Source organism: Artemia sp. Qi Xiang Cuo, chromosome 10 (genome assembly GCF_049724085.1).
Source record: "Artemia sp. Qi Xiang Cuo chromosome 10, ASM4972408v1, whole genome shotgun sequence".
Classification (NCBI taxonomy): domain Eukaryota; kingdom Metazoa; phylum Arthropoda; class Branchiopoda; order Anostraca; family Artemiidae; genus Artemia; species Artemia sp. Qi Xiang Cuo.
Genome location: NC_142803.1, coordinates 3585623 through 3600893, shown reverse-complemented (window position 1 = coordinate 3600893; position 15271 = coordinate 3585623). Strand labels below are relative to the sequence as shown.

The 15271-nt window shown below is 33.9% G+C and overlaps 2 protein-coding genes across 2 annotated transcripts in view; one reads left to right on the top strand and one right to left on the bottom strand.

Annotated features, from left to right (window-relative positions):
• Positions 1-15271, top strand: part of LOC148947365 (uncharacterized) — a 511279-nt gene that overhangs the window by 109772 nt on the left and 386236 nt on the right. The gene's annotated exons all lie outside the window — the stretch shown is intronic.
• Positions 1-15271, bottom strand: part of LOC148947370 (uncharacterized) — an 80254-nt gene that overhangs the window by 28949 nt on the left and 36034 nt on the right. Inside the window, exon 4 of the mRNA XM_089095780.1 lies at positions 5640-5807. Coding sequence (XP_088951906.1) covers positions 5640-5807 — 168 coding nt within the window. The remainder of the gene's footprint in view (positions 1-5639; positions 5808-15271) is intronic.

Below are 15271 nucleotides of genomic sequence, written 5' to 3'. Positions count from 1 at the left end.
TACTAACAGCTTTAGCGTAAAGAGCCAGGTATTAAGGAATAGGCAACCCTTCATATACCCTTCATATACTATCAGCACCGCCGGTTTGGACCTTAAGGGTCTAGTGCCGTCATACTTACTTACTTACAACCCTTCATATACGGAATAAATCTGCCAAAATAAATTTCCAAATACGGAATAAATCTGCCAAATTTGGAAATAAATTTTCAAATTTGTTTTAATTTTCCATGCACGGTGAGCCAAATTCGAACCTGCATTAGTTGAAAAACTTTCAGACATTAAATTAAAAAAACAAAAACAAAAACAAGCTGCTATAACTGAAAGTAAGGAGCGACATTAAAACTTCAAACGAACAGAAGTTATTCCGTGTATGAAAGGGGCTGTCCCTTCCTCAACGCCTCGCTCTTTTATGCTAAAGTTTTTATTGTTTTAAAAAGTAGAGTTGTGACATAGAGTCATACTTTACCGTAAAGAGTGAGGCGCTTAGGAGGGGACAGCCCATTTCATATGCGGAATAATTCCTGTTCATTTTAAGTTTTAATGTCGCTCCTTACATTCACTTAAAAAACTTTTTTATTTAACTCTAATAGGCCTGGCTATCGCGCTATTCATTTGCTTGAAATTTTGAATGGATTTTGTGACTTATTGAAGTATTATTTATGATTTTTTAATAAATTCATTTGTATGTCGGTTCGCCAATAAATAGCATTGATATCAGCGGGCCACATAAAGCCGGAAAAAAAAATCATAGGCAGCACAATAACGCCGTCTAAGTAAAGATACAGGATAAGTCAAAGTATTACCACAGATTGTGTAACATTATACTGTGACATAATTCCTCATATTTAAATAGCGACCGTACTTCAAATTTGAAAGTATACAAAAAATAAAGTTAGAATTGTTAACTTATCTGTTGGGCATTGTTTAATAAAGAACACCCAGAAAATTTGAACAATGCTTGGGATCATTGCGGCAGAAACATTAAATTACTTCAAAATTGCCAGGGATGCCAATTGGAAGGGAAAATTGACTCCTACAGTTTGAGAATTACCTTCCCCTTTTTATCTTTATTTAAAAAAAAATCGAACTCTATAAAAATTACACAAACGTTTTTTTTCGCGTAAATCAGGGTATGCGGGTATACATTCCTAGAGGGGGGTTACACAGAATATCGTTTTTATGTCTATAATTTTCTTCGCAAGCAAAGCTCGGTCTCCTAGTGCTGCATGATGAAAATGATAACAATAGAAAAAAAAGAATGGATTGGTACCGCTTATACGTGCACACAAAATTTCTAAATTGTGAGAAAAATATACGTATTTTGTGTAAATACACTTTATTCTTTTCAAAGCAGACATTTCTTGCAACACGCTCAAGCAGATATAAATGTCCCAGAAGTAGCACTGGCATTGTGTGAAATGCAACTAATTTCAGTCGTAATTCTTAGCATATTTATGTCTTTTTGTAGCATGTTAAAAGAAATATCTGGAAAAGCAAAAATAACAAGAAGTCAGCATGGTATCATAGAGGCAGTTTTACATTTATAAGTTACTATTTGAATCTGAAACGTAAGGAATAGAACGTTATTAGCACTTATCAGCACTATTGCTGCTACTAACACTATTGTTATTGCTGTTACTACTACTAGTATTATTATCACTAATAGTACTACTGTGACTACTATTGCAACTATACCTAAGGGCATGAAGATGAAATTTACTGGGAATTTTTAGGAAGGGTAAACTGAGTCAGAACATGCTGTATGTGTGCAGGTTGTCAAAAAAGCATATCAATGTGTTGGGAACAGTTTTGAGTGTCAAGTTAGAACTTACAGGGCTTTTTGTCGAGTACTTTCAACTAACCAAAATACAATATTTGAATCAAAATGCTACTACCTCTATTTCTACTACTATTACTACTACTTCTGTTATTATTATTACTACTGCTACTACTAATACTAAAGCTACTACTATCAAGTCTACTGTTACTACTACTGCTGCAACTACTATTACTACTTGTGCAACTATTACTGCTACTAAAGCTAAGGGCATTAAGGGAAAACTTTGGGGCAATATTGAAACTGTATTCAATTACATCGAAAAGCACATTGCTGAAATAGGTTGTTAAGAGAGGTATCAGCAATGCCGATATGTCCTCCTCCTACTACTACTGCAACTACTATTATTACTGTTGCTGCAACTACTACTCCTACTAAAGCTACTACTATTAATTCTACTGTTACTACTACTATTGCAACTACTATTACTACCGGTGCTATTACTACTGCTACTAAGGCTAAGGGCAAGAAGGCAAAAACTTGGGGCAATATTAAAACTGTATTCAATTAAATCAAAAAACACTATGCCGAAATAGGTTGTTAAGAGGAGGTATCAGCAATGCTGATACGTCCTACTACTACTACTACAACTACTATTATTACTGTTGCTGCAACTACTACTGCTACTAAAGCTACTACTGTTACTACTACTACTGCAACTACTACTATTACTGTTGCTGCAACTGTTACTGCTACTAAGGCTACTACTGATACTACTACTACTACAACTACTATTATTACTGTTGCTGCAACCACTACTGCTACTAAGGCTACTACTGTTACTACTACTACTGCAACTACTATTACTGTTGTTGCAACTACTACTACTACTAAGGCTACTACTGTTACTACTACTCCAACTACTATTATTACTGTTGCTGCAACTACTACTGCTACTAAGGCTACTCCTGTTACTACTACTACTCCAACTACTATTATTACTGTTGCTGCAACTACTACTGCTACTAAGGCTATTACTGTTACTACTACTACTGCAACTACTATTATTACTGTTGCTGTAACTACTACTGCTACTAAGGCTACTACTGTTACTACTACTACTGCAACTACTATTATTACTGTTGCTGCAACTACTACTGCTACTAAGGCTACTACTGTTACTACTACTACTCCAACTACTACTGCTACTAAGGCTACTACTGTTACTACTACTACTCCAACTACTATTATTACTGTTGCTGCAACTACTACTGCTACTAAGGCTACTACTGTTACTACTACTACTCCAACTACTATTATTACTGTTGCTGCAACTACTACTGCTACTATGGCTACTACTGTTACTACTACTACTACAACTACTATTATTACTGTTGCTGTAACTACTACTGATACTAAGGCTACCACTGTTACTACTACTACTGCAACTACTATTATTACCGGTGTAACTACTACTTCTTATAAGGCTAAGGGTATTAGGGCAAAAAGTTTGGGCAACATTGAAGCTGTATTGAACTAAACTTAAAAGCACTATGCCCACATAGGTTGTTAAGAGAACGTGTCAGCAATGCTCATACGTCCTACTACTACTACTACTACTACTACTACTACTACTATTATTGCTACTTAAGCTAAGGCTATTACTATTAATTCTACTGCTACTACTACTACTGCAACTACTTTGAATACCGATGCTAATAAAGCTAAGGGTATTGACACAAAAATTTTAGGCAACGTTGAATCTATGTTGAACTAAATCGAAAAGCACTATGCCCACATAAGTTGTTAACAGGAAGTATCAGCAATGCTTCAGGAACAGTTCATAGCAATAAGAGGAAAATTTCATTGTGTTGAAGGGGATGTTGAAGAAAAACAAAGGTGCTATGTGGTTACTGCTGCCACAACTATTGTCACTACACAAGCTAAGAGTATTAAAGTGAAGCTTACAAGGAATGTTTAAGCGGATGTTAAACTAAATCAAAACGAACTATGATCATGAAAATTTAAAAAAAGGTGACAAACCAATATCTCAATAACGGTTTACACTATTAAGTTAGACCTTTCAGGGTAAGTTATGGCGGATTTTGAACTATCCAGAGGACACAATTAAGTAGAATTATTAGTTGTAGGCCTAGTCCAAAACTACTATTATTACTATTATTATTCGGTACTGGTGCGTTATATTGACACTTTTATATATTGTAAAAGGAAACCAGTCACGAAAAACCTGTCAAACTGGCTATTCTCAAGAGACCGCTATACATAAATGACTGCAAAGCCTTAATTTCTCATTGATATACAATATTTAAACCATTATTTTTTGGGGTTTAAGGGAGAAAAAGTTACCTAGGTTAGGTTAGGTTACGTGTTTAATATATGCTATGCTTTACCCCCCCCCCCCCCCTAATGGACAAATATATAGCCCAAATTGGTTTGTGAACTATTACATATTCATCCTGTTTTATTTTCTTGCATTAGTATTAACCAAGCTTGACTTTTTAGAAGTGTCCATATAACACACCAGTACCTATTATTCTTACTGTTACTACTGCTATTGCTACTAAAGCTAAGACTACTACTATTGATTCTACTGCTACTACAACTATAACTACTGGTGGTACTAGTACTGCTACAATAGCTAAGGTATTAACGCAAAAACTTTGGACAATATAGATATTGTATTGAACTAATTCAAAACACACTATCCTCACACAGGTTTTCAAGAGGACGTATCAGCAATGCGTTTGATACTACGAAAAAAAAAAAAAAAAAAAAAAAAAAAAAAAAAAAAATGTGCACTGTCTGTTTAATATATTTATGCTGATATTTGCTCCTTTTCTTCAGAATTTTGGATTAATGAAACTTAAAAAAAGAGAAAATATTTAAATTTTTTTGTCAGTAAAGTCTAAATTATGTTCTGGCCTTGAGAAGGCATGGGGGTTGTAAGCCATACCCACGCTAATTTTAACTCGTTTTTTAGTTTCACTCGGTTATTTATTTTAATTTATGCTTGTTTTGGGTTTCATTTATTTGTCGATGGTGATTTGCAGTAGTTTTATAATTCGTAAATTATTTGATTTATTTCTGCTCAATTTTGGTTTAATAGTGTTCTTTAATTTGCTTTGAAAAATAGATTTTATAGAAAAATTTTTCTAAATTGATCAGCATATTATGCCGATTCTTTTGATACATCTATTGATATCGACATTCCGTTCTTGAGTCGTCCGAATCATTAGCTAAATTTGTTCGTAAACTTGAAACATTATCGATATATCGATTCCCAACGAAAAGCTTCAATTTTTTAAGCTCTTTAGTGTCATATGCATTTAGTTGATTTTTAGCTTATTTTCCCCTAATGTTTCTATTTTTAAATTTTGGGTCTGTTACTTCAAAACATTGCGACTGCCAATGGAGTTTTTTCTTTTTTCATTGAAGATGGGATTCCCGATTATTCCAATTTTTTTTTAAGATTTACATGGTTAAGTCAGATTCCACTTAATAAATAAAAAAAACCTGATTTCATTTCACTGTTCTTGGTAAATTTATGATGTTTGTGATTTTCGACCCTAGCTCAAAATTTTCAAAACTTTATCACTAATTTTGAATCCACCGCATTTACCATATTATCGGAACCTGTGGCAATACTTTTTAACAAGATTAATCATATATACATTATGTGATTTAGTGTGTATTTTGTATTGAAAATCGAATTAAATTAACTTCCCGATTATAATTCATACTTTAAAGAAGCTGATAAATTAAAATTCACTCTAATCCAGCATCTCAGATCAAACCACAAAACATTATAACAGATAAGCAGAAAACCCAGTTTAATACTTACGTTAAAACTAGCATTAGAATTTCTCCAATCAGCCCATTGATCATTATTGGTTTATTCTGCAATTCACAAATTGTGCGAAGGAGACAAGCTCTGCCATCTATTCCCATAGTTGACAGCAGAGACTCCAAAGTGCGAAATATATGCAGTTGATCAGTTTCAGCCAAACTCCTAAATAATGGACGTAGTAAGTAATTAGTAATTTACTTAATAGTGATCCAGTCAGAATTGGTGATTCAGAAAGTGATTAAATTAATTTTTAAGTAGTCTATTGGTGTGATGACATTTGAAAGTCATTACCCTAAGTAAACTATATATACATACATACGTGTATTAAAAAAACAGTGGCCATATATACAAAATAAACGAAAAGAACAGCAACACTCAACAAATTTAGACTACTGCTTCTTTACGCGCCATCAGACCTTTCTCTATGCAACAACCTAACGCAATAATTAGGTTCCCCGAAATAGTCCCCAAAACTGAACTAGAAAAAAAAATAAATTAAAAATCAGACTTATCTATCCTTCACTGCCAGAAAAATCATTTCCACGGAAAAAAGGAAAAGATTTCCAGCATTGTAAAAAGATTTCCGCTTAGTCCTAGAGTCAAGCAAATTACATGAATTATTTCTACGCTTATTTGTCACTGTTTTGAGAGACAAGGCTATTGGAATTACTAAGGCAAAAAGTCACCAGCTGTCAATATATATTAAATAAAAAAAAGTTTTTTCTAATTAAAACAAAGATCAACATAAAAATTTAAACCAACAAAAACCCCAAGGATTTATAGTGATTTAAAATAATTCTTTTTCCTAATTACACAGCCTCTTTGTTTGAGAAGTGGGTCTTTAAATAAATTGGACACAATGTGAACCTTTAGCAAAAAGAGTGAGAGGTTGAAAAGGGGGAAGTTCCCTTCATATAATGAATAATTCCCGATCGTATTAAGTTCTAATTACAATCTTCACCTGCATTTGTATTTTTTTTGTCAATTCTATTCAGTTTTATTAGCGTACCAAGGGTGACCCTAAATGTAAAGAGGGGTACCAACCCCTCAAAATCAATCCTTAACTACAAGTTTTACTTTTGTAATATTTCAAGCAAAGAAATTAATTAGGGTATTTGCTTTATTTTCATGAACAATAAACCTTACAAAAACACCTTTATCCAGTTTAGGCAACAAGACTAAAGAAGCTAACATATGTTTCTGCTAGAACACGGTATTAGAAATCCTATTAATTCTCAACACATAGGAAAGTTTTATTCCCCTACAACCCTTACACTTTCCCTAGAGACATGATCAGCTTTGTTAAAGGGCCCAAGGGACATTTTATCGCTGGCATCTTTGAGAAATTATAGACAAAAAATACAGCTATATTTATGAAAATAAATGATATTTTTTCAGTAGGCAGTTCTTTTCAGATGTTTTTTTTCATTTACTATGGTGGCTGGGAGGAGGAGTGTACAAGAAGGGGATTGTAAATCTCTAAACCTCTCTGGTAAGAGCTTTTAATTTTCGAAGTGCTCTTTGGCTCTTCACGAAGGACTTTTTAAGACAAATTAAGACTATTTTAGCGCTATCATCTCTGGAATAGTTACTCCCAGATATCCAAAACTAAAAAAAAATGGTGTTTACCAGTGATTACAACGATGATGAATTTTTATATGCCCTATTTTTTTTATATGAAGCTTCTCTGTCATTTCTCAAAGAACGTGAAGAATTCCTGTGCGGAGACTCTACTTTTCTTGATCTTTTATTTTGCTCTTCGTGATCCCTTCTTAGTGTAGTGTACCTCCTTTTCCAAGACCTTTGTTGTGCTTTCGAGTTTTCTTGGGGTAGTAAGGGTATCCTTTCTTCCAATAGTTTCTTACACGACCAATCTAAAACTTAGCTTCTCTCCACTGATGTTGAATATTTTTGTCCTCATCTCTTCCAGATTCTCTTCATGATTTCCGCTACCCACGTATTCTAAATTTACTGCATTAGACTCATAAGAATTGGTGAAATCATGATAACGACCTTTACAGATGCTACAATCGCAGTAAAAAGAAATTTTTATTTGATGTTTTTATTCATCATAGCTTAGTTTGAAACTTGAAGAGAGATTGCTTCAGCTAAAAGACTCTCTGAAACATGTTGCTGAAATGACAGATGGTTCTCCTGAAATATAGATAACACCCTGAAAATTACCTTTGAAATGTCTCTGACTTTTTGAAAAAAATTCAGTTGGCACCTTTCCAGCTTTGGAAGAAAAAAATTATCTTGTTCATCCATCTCAGACTCCTGGTGAAGGGGCTGGGGGTAGAGTAGCATTTTACTTATGAACTAGAACTATTCTAAAGAATAAAGACAGGTTAAGGTTAAAGTATTTATTGCTTAAACATACTAAAACAGATTTTATTTTGAAAAACACATATTTACATAAAAATAATACTTAAAACTTCACTGGGATCCACAAACGAGGATCCCATGATATAGAATAGTTTTTACCGTGTCTTATGCACATTTCGTGATCCGGTATGTCCCTAGATATCCTCTGCGCGAAGAGCCTAACCTCGTCTTCAGGACGGTGATAAGTCCCTTTAAACTGAGGACATTTAAATTCTTCTAAATTGAAAAGTGGAATTCTAGGGTCACAGTTTTGAATTCAAACTTTATTTGTAGGTAGGCTACGTTAACCTTTACGTACAGTACTTCAACCCCGAAATAACTGCAAATTTCACTGACTCCTTCCTGAACATTCCTCAGTTCTTGAACACTTTTATTATGCGGCGTAACCACTCTGTCGTAGAATCCCAGTCTGTTTATATGGCGTAAAGTAGTACTCCATAAGCTTTTATCATGCTCAAACATATTATAGTTGACTTTCCAATGATAACAGTTAATTTCTTCGAGTTCCATAGACAATACCAAAAATGTACATTCAAATATAACACCACAAGATGATTTTTTCAAACCAATAAGTTCTGTGTCATATAGTTCTATTATCCTGGAAGCTATTAATGTAGTGTTTAAGCAGAGAAGTACTTCATCAAACTTTTATACCTTTGCTCAAGGCTAAAGACTTATTTCTCAATAGCGAAAGTAGTATTTCCCTGCGCAACTAGAGGTACTTCATCAAACTTTTATTCCTTTGCTCAAGGTAAAAAGACTTATATCGCAATAGCAAAAGTAGTAGCAGTTCATTGACCCCCACAGAATCCAAGTGTTTAGGTCTAAATCATTGCGCAGGTAAAAGTCAAGGCAAGAAAAATCGATTGTGCAATAGTCCGGAGACTCCAATAGTTGCACAGCTAGTTTCTTTTTCCTATGGCTATAGGGAAAAGTCGTAAAAACATCTGAATTCATTTTGGGAAGGAGTCATAAAACCCGTAGAATTCATTGTGGGGAGGAGTCATAGAACTCTCGGTACCTATTGAATGCAAATGAAGCGTGAAAATGATTATGCAACTTAGCTTGTGATAAATTATAGGTTTATCAATATAAACAAAAAAAATTTAATGTTTATAATTCGTTCCGTGGAATTATTGGTCATATTTTCTCTTGACATGACACTTTTTCCATATCCGGGTCATACACAACTGTTAGCATGGTTTCAGTCACATGTTCAATATAATAATAATACTTTTATTTTCCCTCAGGATATATTATGAGGAGTACATTCAATAAATATAAAATATAAAGACACAACTTACAATTAAAACGACAAGAACTACCATTAAATATGTGTTTTGTCATTGGTATTATTGAGCTCATTAGAAATATAGTTCCTCATGACATTTTTTAAACTTTTTTTTTAATCTTTTTTCTTCGTAATATTTTTTTTACTTCGAGATATTTTTTTTTAAATCCAATACTTTTTTGTTTTAATTTCGAGACGTTTTTTAGCTTAATTTTTTTTCTTTGTGTCTTTTATTTTAACTTCGAGGTGTTCTTTAACCCTGAAAAGTTTTTGTTTTTACTTCGAGAAGTTTTTTTTTCTTGGAGATATTTTTTTTTACTTTGAGACGTTTTTGTTTTAGCTTTGAGATGTTTTTTTTTACTCCGGAACGTTTTTTCTTCCAGACACTTTTTTTTAACTTCCAGCAGTTTTTTTTTACTTTGAGACGTTTTTATTTCTTCATGACATTTTGTTGTAACTTCAAAACGTTTTGGTTTTGACTTCAAGGCCAGTTTTTTCTTTGTGACGTTTTTTTCAGTTTTGGACGTTATTTAAGCAGATAAGTACTTCATCAAACTTTTATACCTTTGATAGAGGTTAAAAAGACTTGTTTCACAAAAGCGAAATCAGTAGCTTATTGCACAATCAGAAGTATTTCATCAAACTTTTTGCTAAAAGCAGAGAGAGGATATGAAGGAATAAGAATTGGCTAATGTAATGCTCTATGTGTATCGTTAAAGTAATGTCCTGTGTGTGTCGTGAAAGTTATGCCCTATGTGTGTCGTTAAAGTATTGCCCTATATGTATCATTAAAGTAATATCCTATGTGCGTTGTTAAAGTAATGCCCTATAAGGGTAGTGAAACATATTAACGCTATATTGATAATATTTTTGAAATCATCAGAAAATGCTTAACGAACGTCTTAGACCATTCGTAATTAAAACATTCGCTTGGGATAAGAATACTTTATTAATATCATAGAACAATTTTGGACATTTTGAATCTGTTTCGTAAAATAATTCATCCTGTTCTCTGTTGAAAGTGTAGGTATTCTCTTCTCTTAGTTCGTAGCCAGTAGAATAATCATTAATCCATTTTGAGTCATTTACAATTTTTACTGTCGTGTCAGCTACAGGTTCAATATGCGTTTCATCATTGGCATTACTGGGTTCATTGACTATATCTGTTGGTACAGGATCAATGGTAGTAATAATGTTCAAATGCACTTTATTTTCCATCAATTCATCTTTATACTCCGTTGCTATATTGTGTCAATGCACTTTTTATTTTCCCTGCTGTTTCATTGTCTATAATCACATTATTTTTACACAGGTAACAGTTTGGCACATAGGCAAAATATGGTTTATAATGTAACTAGAAGAGTACATCTGTCTTCTTCTTACCTTCCATTGAATATCAATACCCAAAAGATGGCGGTATTATTTATCAACAGGTAACGTTTTACCAGATCAATAAGCAAGACGCTACCCCTCTTCATCAACTATCATTTTTATTTTGGCATTATCTTTGAGCGGTATCAACTCTGGATATCTCACTCTTGAATATTCACCATCAGCGATATTGAATCGTTTTTGTAATCCGGAGAAACATAAACTTTCACTGTCATGACAACGCACGCACACATTTCCGATAGTGTTACCACTAGTACTAGTTTCATAGTTCAAATATTTGTCTTTATCAGCGTTCACCATAACGACAACCTTATCATGTACATATAATTTCTTCCAGTATTTCATCTTCAGTTAAAAAAAATATGATGCAAGTGTTTATTCTCCCAATATAATGAAAAAAATACTAATCTAATACATACAATAAACTAGGTAGTTTCGATGACCAGGCATAGAGTACAACGGGTTGTTCACATAAAAAATATCCAAAAACCCAATTCACCCGTCTAAAAAATCTAAGTGCCATAGAAATTCACTTGTGAAACATGTTAAATACAAAATGAAAATGGTACACATATAATACTCGTGATTTTTTGCTCTAGAGAAACAATATTTGTAATGACATTTTTAATATTATTCGTTTTTTCTTTTTTGCTTAGTTTTTTATTTCTTTTATTTCAATGATATTAAAATTCTATTCTCGGCGCTGTCGATGAAAAGTCATAGAGTGCCATTGATACAACCGCATAAATAAAAAATGAGTTGAAAAATTTTCAAGGTCCCAAAAAACTCAAAGTAAAAAAGAGAAGTACAAACATTATTTTTCTAATGGTAAATATCAGGACTAACATATCTATATAATTCTCATTTTGCATTTTGAAAATATTAAATGTGATTTTTTTAAGTATATTGCATGTCATTTTAAGACGTAGAAAAAAGGTGAAAAAACCTCCATGTAAAATAAATATAAGAAATAAAAATTAAAAGTAAAAAAAGCATAAGAAATGGGGGGAGGGGTAAAAATCGGGAAGGAGGGGGAAGTAGGAGGTTAAAAAGTCGGGGAGGGATGGGGGAAGTAAAAACTGAGAAGGGAGGGGAATTCTGATCTTTGGAAGTTGATGCATTGATGCCTAAGGACTGTCGTATCATCGCCTAAAATGTATACGACTTTTTGTATTAGCTCCAATAGTATACCCACTATGGGCATCATCAAAAAACTTCAATGTTAAATAAATATATAAAAAAAGTTAAAAAAATTAGACTTAAAAAAGTATAAAAAATAGAGGGAGGGTTGTGACGGTAGTAAAAAGTTGAGGGGGACATAAAAAGTTGGGAGGAGTAGGGGCATTGCGGCCTTTGGAGGTTGAGTAATTGATGCCTAAGGGCTGTCGTATCATCGTCTAAAATGTACACGACTTTTTTTGTAGTAGCTCATATAGTATACCCACTATAGGGCATTGCCAAATCCATAACTCCCTCACTACGGGATTTCTTTTCATTAAAATTTTTGTGTATAACAGAGAACGAAACGTATTTTGTATTTTGTAAGAAGTGTTTGTAGTAACTCCAATAGTATAGTCTACTTCCTATGAGCGTCGTCAAATCCATTACCCCCTCACTTCTTAATTTCTAAGGATTGTTTTAGATTTCTATTAAACAATTTCTATTAAACAATCTAAGGATTGTTTTAGATTCTATTCTAAAATTCTTTTCTCGGCACCTTTTAATATAAAAAAATTTAAAATCCCACTTTATATTCACTTAATGATCTGTTTTACAATAGCATCAAGACTACACCAGTCAAACATTTCTGAAATCACAAGAAAATCTTTAGCAAACATCTTAGATCATTATGCAATCTGTTTCACATGAACATCAAGAAAGGTAAAACCGCATTGCCCGGGTTTGTTTAGAGTTCATTGCTCCTCAAAAGCGCCTTAGGGCTATATCATTGCGCAAGTAAAGTTCGTTATACCTCAAGAGCGCCTTAGAGAATAGCCTTAATAAAGTTCGTTCAAACTCAAGAGTGTCTTAGGGGATGGCCATGGTAAAGCTCGTTCAGCCTCAATAGAGGATGGCCTTGATAAAGTTCGTTCAACCTCGAAAGTGCCTTAGGGAATGGCCTTGATAAAGTTCGTTCGACCTCACGAGTGCCCTAGGGGATGGCCTTGATCAAGTTCCTTCAACTTGATACGCTTCAGTGGTTCCAAGGGCTTCTAGTGAAGTATAAGGCCACATTCTACTAATATTTACTTATAGTGTTGATTATTGGCAAGTATACAGACGTTTTCATGGGAGATTTTTTATGGTAGTAGGGTGAGTGGGTGGGGGGGGTACGTAGGAGGATCTTTTCATGGAGGAAGTTTTCATGGGGGAAATGATATTGCTATGAAGGGGGGCGCCGGATTTACCACCGTTATTTAAAAAAACGATCAGAAATTAAATAAAAAAAAGTTTTCAACCGAAAAACTTTTCAACTATAAACACCAAAACTTAAAACGAACAGAAACAACTTTAGCGTAAAGAGCGAGATATTGACTAGAGGGCAAACCCCCTAATATACGTAATATAAATGTAAGAATGAATATAGAATTTCGTTACGTAAGTTAATCGTAAGTTACATATATTTATTACAAATAAAAACGTTATTAAATAAAATTAAACAACTTTCCAGAAAGCCATTTAGCCAAAACAAAGTAAAACTAATGTGCAATTTTTTTTAAATTATTCATGTGCGGTGAGCCAAAACCAAAATCTGCATTAATTCAAAATGGTCAGAAATTAAATAAAAAAACAAGTTTTTTTAACTGAAAGTAAGGAGCGATATTAAACTTAAAACGAACAGATATTATTCCGTATATGGAAGGGGTTGTCCCTTTCTCAACGCCTCCTCTTTACGCTTAAATTTGACTCTGTCTCACAACTTTATTTTTTAAAACCACAAAAAACTTTAGCGGAAAGAGCGAGGCGTTGAGGAGGGGACAACCCCTTTCATATACGGAGTAATATCTGTTCGTTTAAGTTTTATTGTTGCTCCTTAGTTTCACATAAAAAAAAGATTTTTTTTTATTTAATCCAGAATAAAGTCGAGAGGTTTGCTCAGTTGAATCTACGAAAACCGGTTCACCTTTCTATATTCGGAGACAATTAGCTTAGGCTCAGTGAAATAAACTATGATGTAGATATATTTAAATAAATCTTTTAATATATAGATTTGGTATTTTGGTTAGGTTATGTTGGGTATTTCATATAATGCGTTCTAGGTGGCCCGCTTTCCATAATTCTTTGTTGTAGTTTCCATAATTTTGCTACTAAAGTATTATATTTTCATCATATTTTGGTTATTTCATTATGATTAACTTAACCCCATTTCTCAAGTGTGTTCTGGATAACACGGGAGTACCAATATCTTTTTTGTATCATCATTTGAAGACCTTGCCCCCAATATTTTCATAAATTGGCAACCCCTCGATCCCAGTCTTACTTTGTGTAGTAAAGTAAAAAAAAATTAACAGCAGTTTCATCATAAGCTGCATTCCCGATGATAAGAAGGTAGTTGAGATGGTGGCTAATAAACTGGGAGTGCCGTTATCATAGGCTGCGCAATAGCAACTAACACCCCTTCCACGCCCACCATTTCCCCAAACACATCGGATCAAAATTTTGAGATAGCCATTTTGTAAAGCATAGTTGATTTCCGGATAGAAATTATGTTTTTGAGGAGGACGCTCCCACAGAGCCTTCAAGACAAGGGTTGTGAGTTATGCCCCGGGGGCATATAAGGATTTTATAGAAGGCGTTGTCGCAGAAGCTTCAAAAATGGCTCATTAGATTGAAAATTCAAAGGACTAGGGCACTTTTTAGTAGTCGAAAGTAATTGGAGGGCAACTAACCCCCCCCCTTCACGCCGACCTTTTCCCCAAACACATCCAATCAAAATGTTGAGATAGTCATTTTATTCAACGTAGTTTTAAGTTCTGTAAATTAGGTCTTTGAGGATGACTACCCCTTCACAGAACTCAGGGCAAGGGTTGTAAGTTATGACCTGGGGGCATATACGGTTTTTATAGAACGCGTTGTCGTAGAAACTTCAAAAAGGGCTTATTCAATTAGAAACTGAAATGGCTAGTGCCCTTTTTGACAGTCAAAAGTAATTGGAAGGCAACTAATAACCCTTCTATGCCCACCATTTCACCAAACACATCCAATCATAATTTTGGGATAGCCATTTTGTTCAGCGTAGATGATTCCTAGAGAGGGATTAAGTTTTTGAGGAGGACACTCCCCCAAAGCCTTCAGGGCAAGGGTTGTAAGTTACGCCCTGGGGCATATAAGGTTTTTATAGAAAGCATTGTTGTAGAAGCTTCAAAAAAGCTCATGCGATAGGAAATTCAAGGGGCTCTTGCCCTTTTTATTAGTCAAAAGTGATTGGAGGGCAGCTAACCTATCTCTCACGCCCACCTCTTCCCCAAACACGTCCAATCAAAATTTTAAGATAGCTATTTTGTTCAACGGAGTTGAAAGTTCTGGAAATTAGGTCTTTGTGGATGACAACACCCCC